Source organism: Aythya fuligula, chromosome 31, assembly GCF_009819795.1.
Source record: "Aythya fuligula isolate bAytFul2 chromosome 31, bAytFul2.pri, whole genome shotgun sequence".
NCBI lineage: Eukaryota > Metazoa > Chordata > Aves > Anseriformes > Anatidae > Aythya > Aythya fuligula.
This window is the reverse complement of record NC_045589.1, coordinates 288,138-310,746: the sequence shown is the minus strand read 5'-3', so window position 1 is coordinate 310,746 and position 22,609 is coordinate 288,138. Positions and strand designations below refer to the sequence as shown.

The 22,609-nt window shown below is 52.3% G+C and overlaps 1 protein-coding gene across 1 annotated transcript; it reads left to right on the top strand.

The window, feature by feature from the left end:
* Positions 1-4: 4 nt before the first annotated feature.
* Positions 5-22,442, top strand: LOC116500128 (antigen WC1.1-like). The gene is made up of 9 exons (XM_032205042.1): positions 5-169; positions 343-712; positions 837-1,182; positions 1,640-1,680; positions 1,768-2,076; positions 2,741-2,881; positions 4,403-4,555; positions 14,941-15,201; positions 22,324-22,442. The coding sequence occupies exons 1-9, from the start codon at positions 5-7 to the stop codon at positions 22,440-22,442; spliced, it is 1,905 nt and encodes a 634-aa protein (XP_032060933.1).
* Positions 22,443-22,609: the final 167 nt, after the last annotated feature.

The window sequence follows — 22,609 nt, the reverse complement described above, 5'->3', positions numbered from 1 at the left end:
CAACATGTCTGTACGGCTGGTGGGCGGAGGGAGCCGGTGCAACGGGCGCGTGGAAGTCTTCCAGCACGGGACGTGGGGCAGAGTCCTGGATGAGCAGTGGGACATGCAGGAGGCCAGCGTGGTGTGCCGGCAGCTGCAGTGCGGAGAGGCAGAGGCAGCCTACACCCCCGTGAGGGCCGAGCGAGGACCAGGACCTGTGGGGCTGCGTGGGGTGTGGTGTGCAGGGCACGAGGCTAACCTGAGCCTCTGCAACACCTCCCTGCCTCAGAGCACACCGGCAGAAGGGATCATGGAGGACGTGGGGGTCGTGTGCTGGGGTGAGTGGTGCTGTACATCCCCCAGGTGTGGGGCTGGGAGGGCAGCCAGCCACTGACAGCCGGGGTTCTCCCTGCTGCAGGGAGCCGGCGGGTGCGGCTGGCGGACGGGGCCGGGCGCTGTGCCGGGAGAGTGGAGATCTACTACCAGGGGCGCTGGGGCACCGTCTGCGACGACGCCTGGGACCTGGCCGACGCCGCCGTCGTTTGCCGCCAGCTGGGCTGCGGAGGGGCCCTGGAGGCAGCCGGCTCTGCTCGGTTTGGGGAGGGCTCCGGGCAGATCTGGCTGGATGGCGTCAACTGCTCCGGGGCCGAAGCTGCTCTCTGGGACTGCCCTGCCAAGGCCTGGGGGCAGCACGACTGCAGGCACAAGGAGGACGCGGGAGTCATCTGTTCAGGTCTGTGCTGGGAGTGGGGAGGGGAGCTGGGGCCAGTTAGGCTGGGTGAGGGCAGAACCAGGTAGGGCCAAGGCCTTCAGTGGCTGACATCCAAGGACGTCCCTGGGGCCTTTCCTCCTTCCAGAGTTCATGACCCTGAGGCTGGAGAACAGCGACGGCTGCTCTGGGCGCCTGCAGGTTTTCTACAACGGGACGTGGGGCAGCGTTTGCTCCAACTCCATCACCACCGAGACGGTGTCACTGGTGTGCAAGGAGCTGGGCTGTGGGAATGAAGGGGAACTGGTAACAGATTCTAGCTCTGCTGAGCTGTCTGGCACCGCGTGGCTGGATCGCGTGGAGTGTGGGAAGAGAAACAGCTCCTTCTGGCAGTGTCCCTCTCATCCCTGGAATCCGCAGTCGTGTGATGACCTCCGAGAAGAGGCCAACATCACCTGCAATGGTAAATCTGAGCCATCAAGGCACCAGGTCCTGTTGCCCACTGGGCATGGTGAAATGCAGAGAAGGAACCCAGAGAGGCTTTGACTTCCTGCTTTAGACCCTGTTGCTGCTGGTGGCACAAAGGTGACTTCAGCTCTCAGAGCCACCCATGTCCACCAGCAGCAAACAGCCGGGCTGCCAGCAGCTCCCTGGGGGATGCAGAGGCAACTGCAGGCAAGGTCTGAGAGGAGACCATGCAGGGCTTTCAGGAGTCCCCCCTCCTGGGACAGCCTCCTGCTGCTCTGTGAACCAGGGACCCTGTGGGGCCGAGCACTTGGTTCCCCCCTGCAGTGCCGTGTGTGTCCCCTGAGTGAACAGGGTTCTGCTGCTGCCCTGACCCAGGCAGCATGGGGACGTGTGAGCAGAGGTCAGCTCTGCTCTCTTCTGCATGACCCCCAGAACAACCCTTTTCAGCCCAACTTCTCTTTCCTTTGGGACATGGACAGAAAGGCCGCAGGTGGCTGCATGCCCCAACTCCACCAGCTGCACAGGTAGGGAGCTGCCCCTGCACATGCCCCCCTCACCTGGCAGGGCTGTCCCAGCTGTCCTGGTGCCATGGGACATCGCTGCCTCCCCAGACAGGGAGAAGATCCGTACCGTGGGAGGCAAGGAAGGCTGCTCGGGCAGAGTGGAGATCTGGCACCGCGGCACCTGGGGGACGCTGTGTGACAATGCCTGGGACATGCGGGATGCCGAGGTGGCGTGCAGGCAGCTGGGCTGTGGCCCCGCGGTCTATGCCCTGGGCCAGGCTGCTGCTGGAGAGGGGACGGGCCCCATGTGGCTGATGGAGTGCAGGGGAACGGAGCTGTCTCTGCAGGACTGCTGGGCCCAGCCAGGGGACAGCGGTGCCTGCCAGCATAAGGCAGATGCGGCTGTGCATTGCTCAGGTGAGCAGTGGGGCTGGGAGACATGGCTGGGGGCTTGGCAAGGAGCTGGCTTGGGCATCTGCTCTTCTGGATCCTGGCATAGCCCCGCTGCTGGCCTGAGCAAGGGTGTTTCTGCAGGGTGGGGGGCTGGTGGTGGGTGGGGAGCAGCCTCAGTGGGGCTGGATGTGCCAGCACATCCCCTGGGCTGCCTGCACTGTCCTGTGAGCAGCCCAGAGCAGTGGTGCTGGGCCCTGTCCTTGCCACCCTGCCCAGCCCCACAGGAGGGACAATTCAGGTGGCACATGCTGGGGTCATTTGCCAGGGAGGCTGCCTGGTGCCACAGCCCCAGCCTCTCAGCCCAGCTCCTCTGCTCCCCTGCAGCTGCACCCAGGACAGCAACACCCCCCTTGCAAGCAGGTAAGCTGTCCTTCCCCAGGGCTGGGGCTGTCCATGTCCACGCTGTGACCCACAGCCAGGGGAAGGGGCTCCTTGCTGGGCTGTGAGACTCCCAGAAAGCCGAAGCAGCTGGGAGAAGTCTGTGATGGACCCAGCAGGGTGGGAGCTGCCCCATCACCCAGCCCTGTCCCCCCAAGACCCTGTTGCCTTGTGTGGTCAGGAGTGGCATGTCCTGCCCCCAACCTCTCCCATACCTGATGCTGCCCCTGCTATGTGCCTGCCCATGCAGATCCCCCACGGGGCCGTCCAACCACCAGCAGCGATAGAATCTCGGTGCCTGTGGTCATCTGCATCATCCTGGGGGCCCTCCTCTGCCTGCTCCTGGCCCTCCTGGCTGGGCAGGTGCGAAGCGCCAGGGCTCAGCGCAGAGGTGGGTCCTTCCCCAGTGGTCCTGGGGGTAGATGCCTCCTGGCAGGGCTGGGGGTGCTGGGGGTGTTGGTGTTCTGGGGCACAGAAACAGAGCCGTGTGCTGCCTCCTGCCCCATGTGCTGCCCCACTGACTGACAGACCATGGGGCACCAACATCAAGGGGTGGAGAGAGTCCAGAGCCTGAGGCATCAGTTCTGGGGTGAGAAGAGAAATGTGAGAGCTGGGCTGGGTGAGAAGGGGAGGATGCACTGCTGGCAGTGCTCTGGGCAGCACTGGCAGGAGGAGCATGGGGCAGTGGAGTCCATCACCGTGGTGTCAGCCACCTCCCAACAGGACACGGGCTGTGCTATTGATGTGTGGGGCAGAGATGGAGCAGCTCCATGAGAAGGGGAAATGAGGGAACTGGTGTAGGGTCTGCAGTGGGATGTGACCCAGGGACCAAAGGGGCACAAGGGCTGTCTCCAAAGGGATGGTGTGAGGCTGCCCCAGACCATCTCCATGGGGATGCTGCCCTCCCTGGGGATGTGGCTGCAGTGCCAACACAACACTGTGGGGCTGTGCTGTGGGGACAGCCCTGTGCTGGCCTAGGGAATGGGGCTGAGGGAGCCCAGTGGGGTCCTGTCCCTCTCTGCCCATTCCCAGATCAGCCCTGCCTCTGTCCCCAGGCTCTGGGAGAGCTGGGGAGCCCTTCCCTGAGGCCGTGTATGAGGAGATCGCTTACAGCCTGGCGTGGGAGAAGCAGCCGAGGTTCAGTCTCTCAGGTGGGTGCAGGTCCCTGTGGAGGCACATCTGCGGGGCCCTTTCTCCCTGCCCCAGACCAGGGCTGTGTCCTGCAGCTCCTGCCAATGGTCCCCAAAATCGCTGGGCTGTGGGGATTTTGGGAGAGCATCCAGGTGCTGAGCCCCAAAGAGGAGCTTCCTCCACACCAGCTCTGCCCATCCCAGAGGGGATAGCTCCTCTCTGCCTGGCCCTGAACCAAGGACTAAGTGAAGGGCTTTCCCAGGGCAGCTGTTGGAGTCCCTCTGAGAATTGTCTCTTTCCAAGGAACTGGTCTCCTCCCCATGCACCCCCAGCTCTGTGGGTGCCCATCCCCAGCAGTGCTGACCACCAGTCAGGGCAGCAGGGCTCATCCCACAGCACCCACTGCAGCTCTCTGCAGCCTCCTTTTCAGAGGGGTCCCTGACTCAGCTGCAGCCCTACCCCAGGCACATGAGGAGGAGGATGGTCCAGGGGTAAGACCCTGGACCCAGGGATAAGAGGTGGTGAGGGAAGGTAAGTGGTGAGGGGTAAGACCCTAGACCCAGGGATAAGAGGTGGTGAGGGGAGGAAGGGCTCCATTTCTCCTCCCTGCAGACAGACCAGACGGACAGCAGTGCCACCGAGTCTTATCATCAGAGCTGGAAGCATGAAGGCTCTGCTGTGACCCTGACACCAGCAGCATGTCAGCCCTGTGTCCCCACACACCCTCCCATCCTCTGCTCTGCAGAACATCTCATTGCCACCACCTTCCCTCTCCTTTCAGATGTCCCTGTCCTGCCCGGAGGTTACCCAGCAGATGGCTATGATGATGCTGGGGAGGTTTCTGACCCTGGAGAGGATCCTGTCCCTGGGCAGGGGGACTGGGAAGTGCCCAGGACACCAGAGGAAGGAGATGGGCGCAGGGATGCAGTCACAGGTGAGAGGGCAATGCAGCACTGCCACTTCCTAGCTGCCAACCCCAGGCCTAGGAGAATCCATGCCATATTGAAAGCCTGACCATCCATGGAGAACCTGTCCTGGGACATTTTGTGGGGTCTGGGAGAATGGGCTGAATGTCTCAGGCTGGTGAGGACGAGGAAGGTTATAAACAGCCCCGAAGGGCACCCGACAGGCCCAAACACAGCAGCCTGCCTTGATGCTTACAGGGGGAAGCCTGCGCTCCCGGAGAAGTGCTGGGGTCCCTGGAGCTGACGGAGACACCTCGTCACCTTTCCTGGGGAGCACGGGCTATGACGATGTTGAAGAGGTGTCTCTGGCATGTCCCCATGAGGACACCCAGGATGTGACACCAGAGCCCCGTGCACAAGAGTTCCAGAGCCCCAGGCCAGCAGAGCCCAGCCCTGCTGAGCAGCTGGGTGCAGCCGGGAGGGAGGAGAGCTCAGTGCCACTGGGAGAGCCGTGAGTGCCAGGGAATTGTCTGGTCTCCCTTTTCCAGCAGTCAGCAGATGCACGTGGGTATTTGCCTTCTTGGTATTCCCCTGTTTTTATGCTGTGTGTTGGTATTGTTCATATTAAAACCCTCTGGGGGCTTTGCCCCAGATCCAGTCTTCCCTGACCATGTTTCTGGACATCTCCCTGAGGCTGATGGAGTGGAGAGGAGCTCAAAGATGCAATGGCTGGGAAGGGGCACATGTTAGAGCCAGCAGGACCGGGGTCTGGCTTTGGGGCTGACAGAGCCCCTGGTCCCTGGACACTATTCCTACTGACAGAGACATTTCTGTCCTGACAGCCACAGGCAGTTTCCAGACAAGTGGATCTCTGGGAAGCCCCATGAGACAGTCCCTTGCAGTGCCCACCTTCTGCTGCCTTGGGCCCCCATGAAGCCCAAGGATGTCTTCCCAGAACCCACAGGCAGGGAAAGATCGGGTAAAAGAGCTGAACAGGGAGATGTCTTGGACCCTTGGGCAGGACTTGGCACCAGCTCCTGCTGGTGGGTCCCCACAGCCTTCCAGCTCTTCCCCAGCAGGCTCCTCTGCTGCAGGCTGGGAGGTGCTTTTGGTAGTAGGATGGTGGGCTGGAACACCTACTGGAGCATCTATTTAATCCCTTTGGGTCATCTCTCATGGCTGTGTATAGTCTTCTGTGGGTGAAGAACTGGCTGGAGGGCCATGCCCAGCGGGTTGTGGTTAATGGAGTTAAGTCCAGTTGGTGTCCCTTTACAAGTGGCATCGCCCAGGGGTTGGTACTGGGGCCTATCTTGTTTAATACCTTTATTAATGACCTAGATGAGGGGATTGAGTGTACCCTCAGTTAGTTTGCAGACGATGGCCTGAGCAGCCATTCCTGCAGCCCCTGCCCGTGCTGCCCACAGCCCCCCATCTTGTGGTGCTGCTCTGCAGAGCAAGGGGGCTGTGGTGCACAGGGCCGTGGGGACACTCTGCAGGGCCGTGCTGGTCAGGCTGGGAAGGCAGAGCCAGCTGGTGGGGGGCACTGCCACTGACTGCCTCCCACACAGGTGGTTCCTTGGCCATGGATAGCCGGCACAGATAGCCGGCCTTCTTCAGAGTCAGAGACTCATGGAATATTCTGAGCTGGAAGGGACCCACAAGGATCATCGAGTCCAACTCACTTCCAATGTCAGGATATGTTTTGGGGTGATTCACTGTATTCAGTCCATGAAATTTCATCCGAGGTATAACAACCAATTCAACAGAGAGCTTTCCCTATGCCTGCAGTGTTCCCTGGAGTTGCAGAGCTCTGCTTTTCCTGCTCCCACACAGATTTAGCACCTCAGGGTGGCTCCACCTGGGACGTGCCCATGCTCTATAGGCTCCACGTGCTATTGACTCCCTGGCACACACTGTCCCTGCCGAGTGCTTGGGCTCTCCTGGCAGCTCCCTCTTTCCTCCTGAAAGAAGCCTGTCTGCCATTATCCCTCTCACCCACTGTGTACATAGGCAGGTGAATTCACTGTCTCTGTGGGTGCTGTCCAAGAACAGGGAACAATCACAGGTACACCCTGGCAGTGCTGCTGTGGCAGGACCCTTCTCCCCTCCACCTCTGCCATGTGTCCCTGAAGCTCCACCACAGGTCTACAAGGAAGGGTATCAGGCAAGTAAGTCAATGCATGGTCCTTTCTTTTATTAAAATACAAAGAAAGCCTGACCCACAATTTATACAAAGACTTGGAGTCATGTGAGACAGGTACATACAGTGTAGGAAGGTATGAACAATGGTATTTCTTTGTGGGAAACACTATGAGGAGTAAAGCAAAGTAAAAAAGAAAAAAAATAGAAAAAAAAATAAAAAGATTTCTGGGTCTGTATACAGTTAACATTAAGACCATATGCAATTTATTCCTTCTGAAAAACATCCAGTCATCACTTTCCATACTACATCCTTGAGCTCCTGATTCCTCATGCTGTAGATGAGGGGGTTCACTGCTGGAGGCACCACCGAGTACAGAGCTGCCAGCAAAAGATTCAGGGAGGAGGAGGACATAGAGGGGGGTTTCAGGTAGGCAAAAAAGGCAGTGCTGAGAAACAGGGAGGCAACAGCAAGGTGAGGAAGGCATGTGGAAAAGGCTCTGTTTCATCTCTGCTGTGAGGGGATCCTCAGCATGGCCCTGAAGATCTGCACGTAAGAAAGCACAAGGAAAACAAAACACCCAAAGGCTAAACACACACTAGGCACAATAAGCCCAACTTCTCTGAGGTAGGCATTTGAGCAGGAGAGCTTGAGGATCTGGGGAATTTCACAGAAGAAGTGATCCAAGGCATTGCCTTGGCAGAGGGGGAAGGAAAAGCTATTGGCAGTGTGCAACACAGCATAGAGAAAGTCACTGCCCCAGGCAGCTGCAGCCATGTACACACGATTTCTGCTGTCCATTATTGTCCTGTAGTTTCAGCTGAGTCAAACCAGGCATCTCATATTTTGTTTGCAGTTCAGAGGCTAGAAGGGGGCTTAGCTGCCTCCCCGTGCCTCACAGAATCCCACTGGAGTTGGGATTCCTCTTGCCTTGGTTCAGGTGGGCACAAACCAGGCAGCATGTAAGCTGCTTGTCTCAGCTCTCAGCACTTTGAATGGAGAAAGAGACCAAGAGGAAGCTCTTCAGAGGCAGACACCAGGTGATATTGGAGATGGCAGAGTGACATCTGAGTGACATTTGAAGTGCCTAATTCCTCAGGGCCATAAACAGAGATTTTATTATTGCATGTACAATATAATATAACTGTAGCCATTGCTCAATAGCAATGAATAAATAAAATAAAAATAAAATAATAAATAAATAAATAAATAAAATAAAAAATAAATAAAAGAAATAAAAGGCATGCTGTGACCTGGTTGCCATCACTGGAACGTGGTGGGACCACTCCCATGACTGGAGTGCTGCAATGACTGGTTATGGGCTCTTCAGAAGAGACAGACAGGACAGAAGGGGTGGTGGTGTGGCTCTCTATATTAGGGAGTGTTTTAATGTTGCAGAACTTCAATCTTGGAATGATATTGTTGAGTCCCTGTGGGTCAGGGACAGAGGGAAGGCCAACAAGGCAGGCATCCTGGTGGGGATATCTTATTGACCGCCAAATCAGGATGAGGAGACAGATGAGGCGTTCTACAAGCAGACTTTGAGCTGGTCAGGACACTGGTTGGCAGAGTGCCTTGGGAGGCAGTTCTGAAGGGCAGAGGGGTCCAGAAAGGTTGAGCACTCTTCAAGAAGGAAATCTTCAAGGCTCAGGAGCAGACTTTCCATCCCCACGTGCCCAAAGATGAGCCAGCATGGCAGAAGACTGGCCTGGCTGAACAGAGAGTTGTGGCTAGAGCTTAGGAAGAAAAAGAGGGTTTAGGACCTTTGGAAAAGAGGGCAGGCCACTCAGGAAGACTATAAGGATGTCATGAGGCTGTGCAGGGACAAAATTAGAAAGGCCAAAGCTCATCTGGCACTCACTCTCGCTACTGCTGTTAAAGATAACAAAATGTTTTTATACATACAGAAACACAAAAAGGAGGACTAAAGAGAATCTTCATCCTTTACTGGATACAGGAGGAAACTTAGTGACAAGAGATGAAGAAAAGGCTGAGGTGCTTAATACCATCTTTGCCTCAGTCTTTAGCGGCAAGACCAGTTGTTCTCTGGGTACCCATCCCCCTGATTGGTGGAAGGGATGGGGAGCAGAATGTGGCCCTCATATTCCATGAGGACATGGTTGGAGACCTGCTACAGCACTTAGATGTACACAAGTCAGTAGGGCTGGATGGGATCCACCTGAGGGATCCCAATCCTCATCCTCCAGTAGACAGGTGGGCAGTAGTCTATTCTCCCACGTGCCCTTTTATAGGACAAGGGGGAATAGGCTAAACTTGTTCCAGAGGAGGTTTAGGTTGGATTTTGGTAAACACTTCGTTACGACGAAGGCAGGAGGAGCCTGGCCAGGAGAGATGTGAGATTTGGGGGAGAAAAGAGGAGCTTGGACAGCAGAAGCTAGCTATTTTGAAGAGGTAAGAATATTCAGGTAATGTTGATCCCACCATAAAGCTGACTTGAAGCAGCCATGTGAGGCCCTTACCCTATTTTAACCTCTTACATAAATACCTAAATCTAAATGCCACTCCACACCCTGACAGGAATCCACCGCTCTAATTTTTGACCACAATATCCCCTGAAGCCAAAATTAGTCCATAACCCCTTTCCATTACCTTTCCTCTCTTGCTCACCCTCATCCCTGCCCTTAACAATACCACTAAAATGCTCTATTTATCCCTAGTCTTCTTGCAGACCTAAATAAAACCCTCAACCAAACAACTTGCCCATACCCTAACCACAGACCTGACACCACAAGCAGAACACCAAACCCTCCCACTAAACATCTGCTTAATCTCTCACCCAGAAAGGATTGCCATAGTCCTAATGCCATACATGAACAACTAACTTCCAAAGCCTGTCTTCCTGTGCATTAACCTTCTCAACTTTAACCCTTTTCCTAACCCTTAAGTTTAGGTTCTTGTTCTCTTGGGGCAGGTCAGGAACCATGAAATTGCTGTGCAGTCACATGGCATTCAAAGATGAATGTGAAGGGCCATGGATTTGATCAGCTTGTAGGCCACAAGGAGGAGATGGGTGGGAATGCTCTGATGAGCTCAGCTCTACCTCAGGATCTCCCAAACCAGCAGGAGGAACTGGCCTGTGAAAGGGACTGTGAGGTCACTTCTGTCTCTGCAGTTGATAGGGCAGCAGCAGGAACGTGTCACAGAAAGGGACTGTGAGGTCACTTCTGTCTGAAGTAGCTGACAGGTCACACTTATACCCTGGATCTGTACTTTTCAGCTGATAACTGCCAGTGGTCCTGGTAGACCAGCAGAAGACACTGGGTTGGCATGCTGACTGTGGGATCCCCTCTGCCCACATACCCAGGAGGACCCAGAGAGAAAAAAGGCCTGAATGTGAGTTGTCCTGTCCCTTCTGTTTGAGTACACAACTGGACAGCAGGAGGCACAAGACTTGGGTGTGTCTGCAAAAAAGTCTGTAAGGTCAGCAGCCGGACCATGGCTTGGAAGATCCTGGTGAGGTGACTGCTGTCTGGTTAGTTGACAGACTGCAAGAAGGATGACAGGTTGCGATGCCTACTTCAGGAGTGGTTTCCACACTGATGGAGCATTCTTTGGTAGTAGGAAAGAGCAGGAGAGAAAAACCTGCCAGAAAGTGCACCTTGGAAGGTTGGCACTGGCCATGAAGAGGAAGAAATGTCCCTCAAAGGGTTATGCTGTGGTGCTAGTGGTCACCCAAAGGGTGTCTTTGATCAGCCCATGGCTTTGTGTTTGAAGGAACAGCTGGTGAGGGTTGATGAGACATTGGTGAAACCAGAGAAATGCCAGGATGTGAGCAAGGTGGTGAACAGAGATGGGTGTCTGCAGATTTGAAGGAAATAGGGCAAAGTGTGGGGCAGCACAGGGAAGTCTGGAGAGGACAAAGAGTTGGGCACTGGCAAGAAGAGAAGGCCCCAGCAGCCCTGACATTTTTGTCCCCTTGGATAGAGCTTCTGAGGAGATGAGATACAGTCATTGCAAGGGGCTCATTGCTTTCTTGAGACCCTGTTCAGAGGCAGGGAGGTGTCATACCATTGTTCTTCTCGTGGCATCACACTGCCCACCACACCCCACAAACCCCCAGAAAGAGCCCTGAGCAAGTCGTGGGGGTGCAGGATCTCCCCACCCAGTGGCTGGAGTCAGGACCTGGCCCTTTTACTTCAGCACAACAAACCCAGACTTTTCTCAGCACAGTGCTTTGCCTATCTGTAATCATGGCCCCCAGTTATCTGCCCTAACAAGTCCCTGAGGAGAATCTCTTGGTAACAGCCCTCAGAGGGGCCCATTAATACTCCAAGTCACTTCAACTTTTCCTTCTGACTTTATGTTTTCAAGTAGTTGCATCATTCTCCTCTCAGTACCTGATGTTCACAGACTGAGCACCAAAATCCACCATGGAACTCATTAACAGGCAGAAACACCTAAGGAACCATATGTCTTCCATAGTGTTACTCATATCCTCAAGACTTGAACAGCTATTTGGAGAGCTTTCATGGTATAGTTAAGGAGGAAGATTTCAAAAAGCACTTAATACAAATCCTTTATCATTTTAAAGGGTGAATTTTGTTGCATTTCAGTATTGAGCATCTTTCTTCAATTGATCTTAATCCTGGACTTCTCCTGTGGAGACATCCATACAGAGGAAAAGTAGACTCTTGAGGTCTGACAGTGCATGGACAACCTTGCTCCTCACCACCCCAACCCTGACACTTCTCTCATTGGCCACCTGCTGCTTGCATCACTTTTTTTTACTCCACACTTCTGCACTGAAGTCTGCAGCTGGATGTTACAGCCCCTTTGCACAAGCTCCCACCTGCTTTCCTTAGAGACCTGTCTACACACAGAAGGGTTTTTCCTTATTTTAAGACAGTCAACAGGGAAACATGCAGCAATTTTCCAAACAGCAAAGCAAGCTCCTCATCTTGTATGTCTCCAGTCAGGCTTACCTCACTGGTTTATCCTCACAAAAGCATGACAGTAAATTAAGTATTTTATACTGATTGATAAGAAATTATAGGTATTAAGATTAGTATTATTCCATATGATTTTAATTCAATGATAAATGATCACAGAATCACAGAATCACAGAATTTCTAGGTTGGAAGAGACCTCAAGATCATCGAGTCCAACCTCTGACCTAACGCTAACAGTCCCCACTAAACCATATTCCTAAGCTCGACATCTAAACGTCTTTTAAAGACTTCCAGGGATGGTGACTCCACCACTTCCCTGGGCAGCCTGTTCCAGTGTCTAACAACCCTTTCAGTAAAGAAGTTCTTCCTAACATCTAACCTAAAACTCCCCTGGCGCAACTTTAGCCCATTCCCCCTCATCCTGTCACCAGGCACGTGGGAGAACAGGCCAACCCCCACCTTGCTACAGCCTCCTTTAAGGTATCTGTAGAGAGCAATAAGGTTGCCCCTGAGCCTCCTCTTCTCCAGGCTGAACAAGCCCAGCTCCCTCAGCCGCTCCTCGTAGAACTTGTTCTCCAGGCCCCTCACCAGCTTCGTCGCCTTTCTCTGGACCCGCTCGAGCACCTCGATGTCCTTCTTGCAGCGAGGGGCCCAAAACTGAACACAGTTTTCGAGGTGCGGCCTCACCAGAGCCGAGTACAGGGGGACAATCACTTCCCTAGCCCTGCTGGCCACACTGCTTCTTATGTAAGCCAGGATGCTGTTGGGCTTTTTGGCCACCTGAGCACACTGATGGCTCATATTCAGCCGACTATCAACCAATACTCCCAGGTCCTTCTGTGCCTGGCAGCTCTCCAACCACTTATCTCCCAGCCTGTAGCTCTGCTTGGGGTTATTGCATCCCAGGTGCAGGACCCGGCACTTGGCCTTGTTGAACTTCATGCAGTTGACCACAGCCCATCGGTGCAGCCTATCCAGATCCTCCTGCAGAGCCTTCCTACCCTCGAACAGATCGACACATGCGCATAGGTTGGTGTAATCTGCAAACTTACTGAAAGTGCACTCAATGCCCTCGTCCAGATCATCGATGAAGATATTAAAGAGGACCGGCCCCAGCACCGAGCCCTGGGGGACGCCACTAGTGACCGGCCTCCAACTGGACTTGACTTCATTTACCACGACTCTTTGGGCCCGGCTATCCAGCCAGTTTCTAACCCAACGAAGCGTGCGCCAGTCCAAGCCAAGAGCAGCCAGTTTCTTGAGGAGAATGCTGTGGGAGACGGTGTCAAAAGCCTTGCTGAAGTCAAGGTAGACCACATCCACAGCCTTTCCCTCATCCACCCAGTGCGTCACTTTGTCATAGAAGGAGATCAGGTTCGTCAAGCAGGATCTGCCTTTCATAAAGCCATGCTGACTGGGCCTGATCGCCTGCTTGTCCTGCAAGTGCTGCATGATGACTCTCAAGAGAATCTGCTCCATGAGCTTCCCTGGCACTGAGGTCACACTGACAGGCCTGTAGTTTCCCGGGTCTGCCCTCCGGCCCTTCTGGTAGCTAAGATTGCTGATAAATGATGGATAGGGGCTTGGCCAGCTGCTCTGCCAGTTCTCTCAGTACCCTTGGGAGAATCCCTTCCGGCCCCATTGACTTGTGCACATCCAAGTGCCGTAGCAGGTCACCAACCAGTTCTTCATGGATAGTGAGGGCCACACCCTGCTCCCCATCCCCTTCCACCAGATCAGGGTACTGGGTATCCAGAGAACAACCGGTATTGCCGCTAAAGACTGAGGCAAAGAAGGCATTGAGCAACTCAGCCTTTTCCTCATCTCTTGTAACTAAGTTTCCCCCCGCATCCAGTAAAGGATGGAGATTCTCCTTAGTCCTCCTTTTTGTGTTGATGTATTTATAAAAACATTTTTTGTTATCTTTAACGGCAGTAGCCAGATTGAGCTCCAGATGAGCTTTGGCTTTCCTAATTTTGTCCCTGCACAGCCTCGCTACATCCTTATAGTCCTCCCTAGTGGCCTGCCCACTTTTCCAAAGATTATAAACCCTCTTTTTTCTCCTAAACTCAAGCCACAATTCTCTGTTCAGCCAGACTGGTCTTCTTCCTCGCCAGCTCTTCTTTGGGCACGTGGGGACAGACCGTTCCTGCGCCATTAAGATTTCCCTCTTGAAGAACGCCCAGCCTTCCTGGACCCCTCTGCCCTTCAGATCCGCCTCCCAAGGGACTCCACCAACTAGTGTCCTGAGCAGCTCACAGTCAGCCCTCAGAAAGTCCAATACAGCAGTTTTACTGGTCCCCTTCCTGGCCTCACCAAGAATAGTGAACTCCACCATTTCGTGGTCACTCTGCCCAAGACAGCTCCCGACAATCACATCCTCCACCAGTCTTTCTCTGTTTGTGAAGAGAAGGTCTAGCGGGGCACCACCCCTGGTAGGTTCACTAACCAGCTGCGTCAGGAAACTATCTTCCATGCTCTCCAGAAACCTCCTAGACTGCTTTCTCTGGACTGTGTTGTGCTTCCAGAATATGTCAGGGAAGTTGAAGTCCCCCACGAGTACAAGCGCTGAAGATTTCGCAACTTCTGTCAGCTGCCTGTAGAACTCCTCATCTGTCTCTAAATGAATGGTTATGGGCTCTTCAGAAAAGACAGACAGAACAGAAGGGGTGGTGGTGTGGCTCTCTATATTAGGGAGTGTTTTGATGTTGCAGAACTTCAATCTCGGAATGATATTGTTGAGTCCCTATGGGTCAGGGACAGAGGGAAGGCCAACAAGGGAGGCATCGTGGTGGGGATATCTTATTGACCGCCAAACCAGGATGAGGAGACAGATGAGGCATTCTACAAGCAGACTTTGAGCTGTTCAGGACACTGGTTGGCAGAGTGCCTTGGGTGGCAGGTCTGAATGGCAGAGGAGTCCAGAAAGGCTGAGCACTCTTCAAGAAGGAAATCTTCAAGGCTCAGGAGCAGACTGTCCATCTGCACTTGCCCAAAGTCCAGCCAGTATGGAAGAACAGAGAGCTGAACAGAGAGTTGTGGCTAGAGCTTAGGAAGAAAAAAAGGGCTTATGACCTTTGGAAAAGAGGGCAGGCCACTCAGGAGGACTATAAGGATCTTATGAGGATGTGCAGGAACAAAATTAGAAAGGCCAAAGCTCATCTGGAGCTCACTCTGGCTACTGCGGTTAAAGATAACAGAAAATGTTTTTATAAATACAAAAACACAAAAAGGAGGACTAAGGAGAATCTCCATCCTTTACTGGATGTGGGGGGAAACTTAGTTACAAGAGATGAGGAAAAGGCTGAGGTGCTTAATGCCTTCTTTGCCTCAGTCTTTAGCGGCAAGACCAGTTGTTCTACAGGTACCCATCCCCCTGATCTGGTGGAAGGGGATGGGGAGCAGAATGTGGCCTTCATAATCCATGAAGACATGGTTGGAGACCTGCTACAGCACTTAGATGTACACAAGTCAGTGGGGTCAGATGGGATCCACATGAGGATGCTCAGAGAACTGGTGGAAGAGCTGACCAAGACACTTTCCATCATTTATCAACAGTCCTGGCTACCCGGGAAGGTCCATGTCAACTGGTGGCTAGCAAATGTGACACACATCTACAATGAGGGTTGGAGGGTGGACCCAGGAAACGATGGGCCTGTTAGTTTGACTTCAGTACCAGGGAAGCTCATGGAACAGGTTATCTTGAGTGTCATCACGCAGCACTTGGAAGGCTCTGCAGGAGTATCTGGATAGGCTGGATGCATGGGCTAAGGCCAACTGTATGATGTTCAACAAGGCCATGTGCCGGGTCTTGCACCTGGGGAACAATAACCCCAAGCAGAGCTACAGGCTGGGAGATGAGTGGTTGGAAAGCTGCCTGGCAGAGAAGGACCTGGGAGTATTGGTGGATAGTTGGCTGAATATGAGCCATCAGTGTGCTCAGGTGGCCAAGAAGGCCAACGGCATCCTGGCTTGTACTCAGCTCTGTTGAGGCCGCACCTCAAGTACTGTGTTCAGTTTTGGGCCCCTCGCTACAAGAAGGACATGGAGGTGCTCGAAGGAGTCCAGAGAAGGTTGACGAAGCTGGTGAGGGGTCTGGAGAACAAGTCCTACGAGGAGCTACTGAGGGAGCTGGGCTTGTTCAGTCTGGAGAAGAGGAGGCTCAGGGGCGACCATATCTCCCTCTATACGTACTTTAAAGGAGGCTTGTCGTGGTTTAACCCGGCTGGCAGCTAAATACCACGCAGCTGTTCGCTCACCCTCCCCCCTCCCTCTCTGGGACGGGGGAGAGAAATGGAAAGTGAAGCCCGTGAATTGAGATAAAGACAGTTTAACAAGACAGGAAAATAATAATAACAAAATAATAATAACAATAATAATAATAATGTTACAATGGTGATAATAGGAAAGTAATAACAATATGAACAAACAAGTGATGCACAATGCAATTGCTCACCACCCGCTGACCGATGCCCAGCCTAACCCCGAGCAGTCCGGCCCCCTCCCCCCGGCTAGCTACCCCTATATATTGTTTAGCATGACGTCAGATGGTATGGAATACCCCTTTGGCTAGTTTGGGTCACCTGTCCTGGGTCTGTCCCCTCCCAGCTCTTACTGCACCCCCAGCCTGCCTGTTGGCAGGACAGAGCAAAAGGCTGAGATGTCCTTGGCTTAGTATAAGCACTGCTCTGCAACAATTAAAACATCGGGGTGTTATCAGCACTCTTCTCATCCTAAGCCAAAACACAGCATTCCACCAGCTACTAGGAAGAAAATTAATTCTGTTCTAACTGAAACCAGGACAAGGCTGTAGCAAGGTGAGCATTGGTCTATTCTCCCATGTGCCCTTTTATAGGACAAGGGGGAATAGGCTAAAGTTGTGCCAGAGGTTTAGGTTGGATATTGGCAAAAACTTCTTTATGGGAAAGGCAGGAGGAGCCTGGCCAGGAGAGGTGTGAGATCTGGGGGAGGAAAGAAGAGCTTGGATAGCAGAAGCTAACAATTTTGGAGAGGTAAGTATATTCACGTAAAGTCGAATCCACCTTAAAGCTGACTTAAAATAGTAATGTGAGGCCTTTTTCCTATTTTAACCTGTTACATTAATATTTAAATCTAAATGCCACTCTACACCCTTACAGGAATCCATTGCTCTAATTTTTGACCACAATATCCCTTGAAGCCAAAATTAGTCCATAATCCCTTTCCTCTCTTGCTCACCCTCATCCCTGCCCTTAACAATACCATTAAAATGCTCTATTTAACCCTAGCCTTCTTGCAGACCTAAATAAAACCTTCAAACAAAGAGCTTGCCCATACCCTAACCACAGACCTGACACCACAAGCAGAACACCAAACCCTCCCACTAACCATCTGCTTAATCTCTCACCCAGAAAGGTTCGCCATAGTCCCTAATGCCATTCATGAACAACTATCATCCAAAGCCTGTCTTCCTGTGCATTAACCTGCTCACCTTTAACCCTTTTCCTAACCCTTAAGTTTAGGTTCTTGTTCCCTTGTGGCAGGGCAGGAACCATGAGATTGCTGTGCAGTCACATGGCATTCAAAATGAATGTGAGGGGCCATGGATTTGATCAGCTTGTAGGCCACAAGGAGGAGATGGGTGGGAATGCTCTGATGAGCTCAGTTCTGCCTCAGGATCTCCCGAACCAGCAGGAGGAATTGGCCTGTGGCAGTGGCTGTGAAGTCACTTCTGTCTCTGCAGTTGATAGGGCAGCAACAAGAACATGTCACAGAAAGGGGCTCTGAGGTCACTTCTGTCTGAAGTAGCTGACAGGTCACACTTCTACCTGGGATCTGTACTTTTCAGCTGACATCTGCCAATGGTCCTGGTAGGTCAGCAGAAGGCACCTGGTTGGCATATTACTGTGGGATCCACTCTGCCCACATACCCAGGAGGACCCAGACAGAAAGAAGGCCTGAATGTGGGTTGTCCTGTCCCTTCTGTTTGAGTACACAACTGGACAGCAGCAGGCACAAGGCTTGGGTGTGTCTAAACAAGAAGCTGCAAGGCCAGCAGCAGGCCCATGGCTTGGAAGATGCTGGTGAGGTGACTTCTGTCTGGTTGGCTGACAGGCCGCAAGAAGGCCAATGGGTTGGGATGCCTACTTTAGGACTGGTTTCCACCCTGATGGAGCTTTCTTTATTAGTAGGAAAGAGCAGGAGAGAAAAACCTGCCAGAAAATGCACCTTGGAAGGTTGGCATTGGCCATGAAGAAGACAAAATGTCCCTCAAAGAGTTGTGCTGTGGTGCTAGAGGTCACCCAAAGAGTGTCTTTGATCAGACACTTTGATCAGTTTTGTGTTTCAAGGAACAGCTGGTGAGGGTTAATGAGACATTGGTGAAACCACGGAAATGCTAGGATGAGAGCAAGGTGGTGAACAGAGATGGGTGTCTGCAGATTTGAAGGAAATAGGGCAAAGTGTGGGGCAGCATAGGAAAGTCTGGAGAGGACAAAGAGGTGGGCACTGGCAAGAAGAGAAGGCACCAGCAGCCCTGACTTTTTTGTCCCCTTGGATAGAGCTTCTGAGGAGATGAAATACCATCATTGCAAGGGGGCTCATTGCTTTCTTGAGACCCTGTGCAGAGGCAGGAAGGTGTCATACCACTGTTCTTCTTATGGCATCACACTGCCCACCACACCCTACAAACCCCCAGCAAGAGCCCAGAGCCAGACACGGGAGTGCAGGACATTCCCTTCTAGTGGCTGGAATCAGGACCTGGCCCTTTTACTTCAGCACAACAAACCCAGACTTTTCTCAGCACAGTGCTTTGCCTATCTGTAATCATGGCCTCCAATTATCTGTCCTAACAAGTCCCTGAGGAGAATCTCTTGGTAACGGCCCTCAGTGGGGCCCATTAATACTCCAAGTCACTTCAACTTTTCCTTCTGACTTTATGTTCTCAAGTAGTTGCATCATTCTCCTCTCAGTACCTGATGTTCACAGACTGAGCACCAAAATCCACCATGGAACTCATTAAAAGGCAGAAACACCTAAGGAACCATATGTCTTCCATAGTTTTATTCAAGTCTTCAAGACTTGGACAACTAATTGGGGAGCTTTCATGCTGTAGTTGAGGAGGAAGATTTCAAAAAGCACCTAATACAAATCTTTTCTCATTTGGAAGGATGAATATTGTTGCATTTCAGTATTGAGCATCTTTCTTCAATTGATATTAACCCAGGGCTTCCCCTATGGAGACGTCCATAGGGAGGAAAAGCAGAGTCTTGAGGCCTGACAGTGCATGGGCAACCTTGCTCCTCACCACCCCAACCCTGACATTTCTCTCATTGGCCACCTGGTGCTTGTATCACTTTTCCTTACACCACACTTCTGCACTGAAGTCTGCAGCTGGATGTTACAGCCCCTTTGCACCAGCTCCCACCTGCTTTCCTTAGAGACCTGTCTACACACAGAAGGGTTTTTCCTTATTTTAAAACAAACAACAAGAAAACATGCAGCAATTTTCCAAACAGCAAAGCAAGCACCTCATCTTGTATGTCTCCAGTCAGATTTATAGGTATTAAGATTAGTATGATTCCATATGATCTTAATTCAATGATAAATGATGAGGAGCTTGCTACAGAAACCATTAGGCAGACTGCTAATCGATGGGCAAGCTTGAACTCAGTGAAGCTCAAAGCAGCAACTGGGTCAGTGAGAGCAGTCTGAATGATCAAAGAGTAAGGGGAGGACAAAGCAGGAGAACCATGGGAAGTGCATAGGTCCAGACAGGCATCTGGAAAGGGGACATTCAACAGGGATTGTTTATTCGAGATGGGTGGAAGTACCTGGAAGATGAGGGTGTACACCATGATGGAGAAAGCGATGACAATGCAAGTACAGGTGAACATCAGTATTTCTTCTCCTATGATGAATATAGATCCTGAAAATTCACCTGAAGGATGTAGATCCTTTGGGGCCAGCCATGGCTCTGGAAATGGAGGTCCATGAAGCTGTAGGAGTCCTGGTCTCTTGCCTGGGAGATCCCCAGCACAGAGTGCCTGTGTCCCACAGGTCCAGCCCCAGTCCCCAGGCCAGCACAAGAGACCTGGCCCAGGCACAGGGCAGCTCCAGATTCCCCTCCAGGATACCATTTGCCATCAGTCCCAGCACATCTGGGACACTCCCAGGCCAGTGAAAGGCCAGCTACTATTTGCTAGGCTATGTGCAACCAAGAAGACATCTCACAGTCTTTCAGTGATCTCTAGGGGACTCTGATCCATGGTGAAGCCCAGAAAAGTAACAGGCCTGTCCAGGGAAGGTGTCCTGGCTTGTATTTCTGACACTATCTTTGGAAGACGAGTGCAGAGATGTGGCAGAGATGCCACTGTGGAGACATCAGGACTGTCACCAAAGTACACGAGATCTGAGGGCTAAGAGAAATGCAAAGGAACAAGAGAACAAAGTGGAAGCCAAAAGAGAGCAGCAGGGAAACAGCCATTTCCTGCTGCTGGCCATGGCCATGACTCCAGGGAAGCAGAAGCCCCGACCTGCAGGCAGCAGAGAGGCAGAGCCCAGTGGGCAGTGAGGGACAGCCCCAAAGGCCACTGGGGCTGCTCCTCCATGTGGCAGCTGGGCTCTCGGTCTGAGCTCTTCGTGCATGCTGGGGCTGCTCCCCCAGGTGCAGAAGAGATGGGAGGAGATGGGACATGAGACCAGTAAAATTCTGCTCTCTTCTTTATTGTCATTATCTGCACAAGAAGCCCAGTTCTATAAGTACATTTGAGCATTGGGTCAAAACTTAAAAAATAAAAAACATAGGAGACACTAAGAATAAAAGTCAAATTCACCAGCTTTAGACAGTATTAATAAATAAATAAAATTAAAGACAATTGTCGTAACAGTTTATTTCAGAAAACATCAGTGTCCTGAAACGATTGTAGGCACATGATTAATGTAGAAGAAGAATGTCTGCAAAGACTTGCTTGAAGCATGTATTCAAAGAGTTTCCTCACTGCATCCCTGAGCTCCTGGTTCCTTATGAAGTAGATGAGGGAGGTCACTGCTGGAGGCACCACTGAGTACTGAACCACCAGCAAAAGATTCAGGGATGAGTACAGAACTGCCACCAGCAGGTCCGTGGATGGGGTGGAGAAAGAAGGGAACTTCAGGTAGGCAAACGAGCCAGTGCTCACAAACAGGGGGACCAGAGCCAGGTGAGGGAGGCACGTGGAAATGGACAGTGGCAGTGTCCACCCTGTTGGTCCTCCCAGTGTCTCCTAGGAGGCCAGCACATCCCAGACCCTCCCCAGCTCTCCACACCTGCCTCTAGTCTCCCCAGCTAAGCCCAGCCCAGCCCAGCCTGGCCCAGCAGAGCAGCCTAGGCTGGGATGGCAACAAAGCAGCAAATGGAGAAGTGGGGGGTCAGTGCAGTGTCCCTGCTGCTGCCATCTGCAGGAGATACCCCCATACACTACTCACCAGGGAAGCCTGCAACCACCCAGGCCAGCCTTATTCCCCAGAACAGCACCACACTGCTGGCCCTGGGGCTCCTCAGGCACCACCACTGCACACACACAGAGCCCTGCTCTGCTCCCAGGACACCCCATGTCCCACACAGCCTTGTCCCAGGCCAGCACGTCTGGGCTGGCCTGAGCAGCCATTCCTGCAGCCCCTGCCCATGCTGCCCATAGCCCCTCAGCTGGCGGTGCTGCTCTGTAGAGCTAGGGGACTGTGGTGCATGGGGCTGTGGGGCACTCTGGAGGGCCATGCTGGTCAGGCTGGGAAGGCAGAGCCAGCTGGATGGGGGCACTGCCACTGACTGCCTCCCACACAAGTGGTTCTTTGGCCATGGAGGGTGCGCACAGATAGCTGGCCTCCTTCAGAGTCAGAGACTCACGGAATAGCCAAGATGGAAGAGACCCACAAGGATCATTGCATCCAACTTATTTCCAATGTCATTAGATGTTTTGGGGTGATTCACTGTATTCAGTCTACAAAATGTCAACTGAGGTATGACAATGCAGCAGACTGCTTTCCCTGTACCTGCTGTGTTCCCTGCAGTTGCAGAGCTCTCCTTTGCCTGTTCCCACCCAGATTTAGCACTATATCTATACTTCAAAAAGTTATCTTTACTTTGCAATATCTGTGGGAGTAGCTTTGGGAGAATATCTGAGCCTTCAGGCACTGCCCTCAGCAGATCCTTCTATGCTGCAGATGCTGGTACGGAGCCAGCTGTATTAGAGAAGTGCCCCTGGCCTGTCCCTGCCTGTGGACACAGAACTGCCCCGGAGCAGCACGGTGAGCAAGAGACAAGAGCAATGAGTCCTCGCAGCAACACAAGGGCTCTGTAGGAGAGTACTAGGTGAAAGGGAGAGCAGCTTGGGAAAGAAGAAGCTCTGGGGCTCCTTGGCAGTGCTGCTGTACCAGGACACTTCTTCCCTCCACCCCTGCACACAGCCAAGTGCCCCTGCAGCTTCACTGCAGGTCTCTGAGGGAGGATCTCGGGCAAGCATATCACTGCAGGGTCGTTTTTTTTATTTAAATACACAGAGAGCCTGCCTCCTTGTTTACACCAAGTCCGGGAGTCACATGGGACATGTAGATACTTAAATGAAAGAATATGAACAAAGACATTTCTTTGTGGACAATAATTTCACAAGCAATATAAAGAAAAATATATACTCAAACAAAATAAAAAACTAACAAACAAACAAACAAACAAAAAAAAAACAACTAACCTGCATCTGGGCCTTTAATGAGTTACATTATGAATGATATGCAGAAAAAGAACTAGACAGTGGGTTCGAGTGCATCCTCTGCAAGTTTGCAGGTGACACTAAACTCAGTGGTGCAGTTGATGCAATAGAAGGAAGGGATGCCATCCAAAGGGATCTGAACTAGCTTGTGAAGTGGGTCCATGAGAAACTGAAGATGTTCAGCAAGTCCAAGTGCAAGGCGTTACACCTGTCTCAGGGCAATCGGACACGAGGACAGACTGGAAGAAGAACACATTGAGAGCAGCCCTGCAGAGAAGATTCTTGTTGTCGTGGACATGAACTGTTCAACAT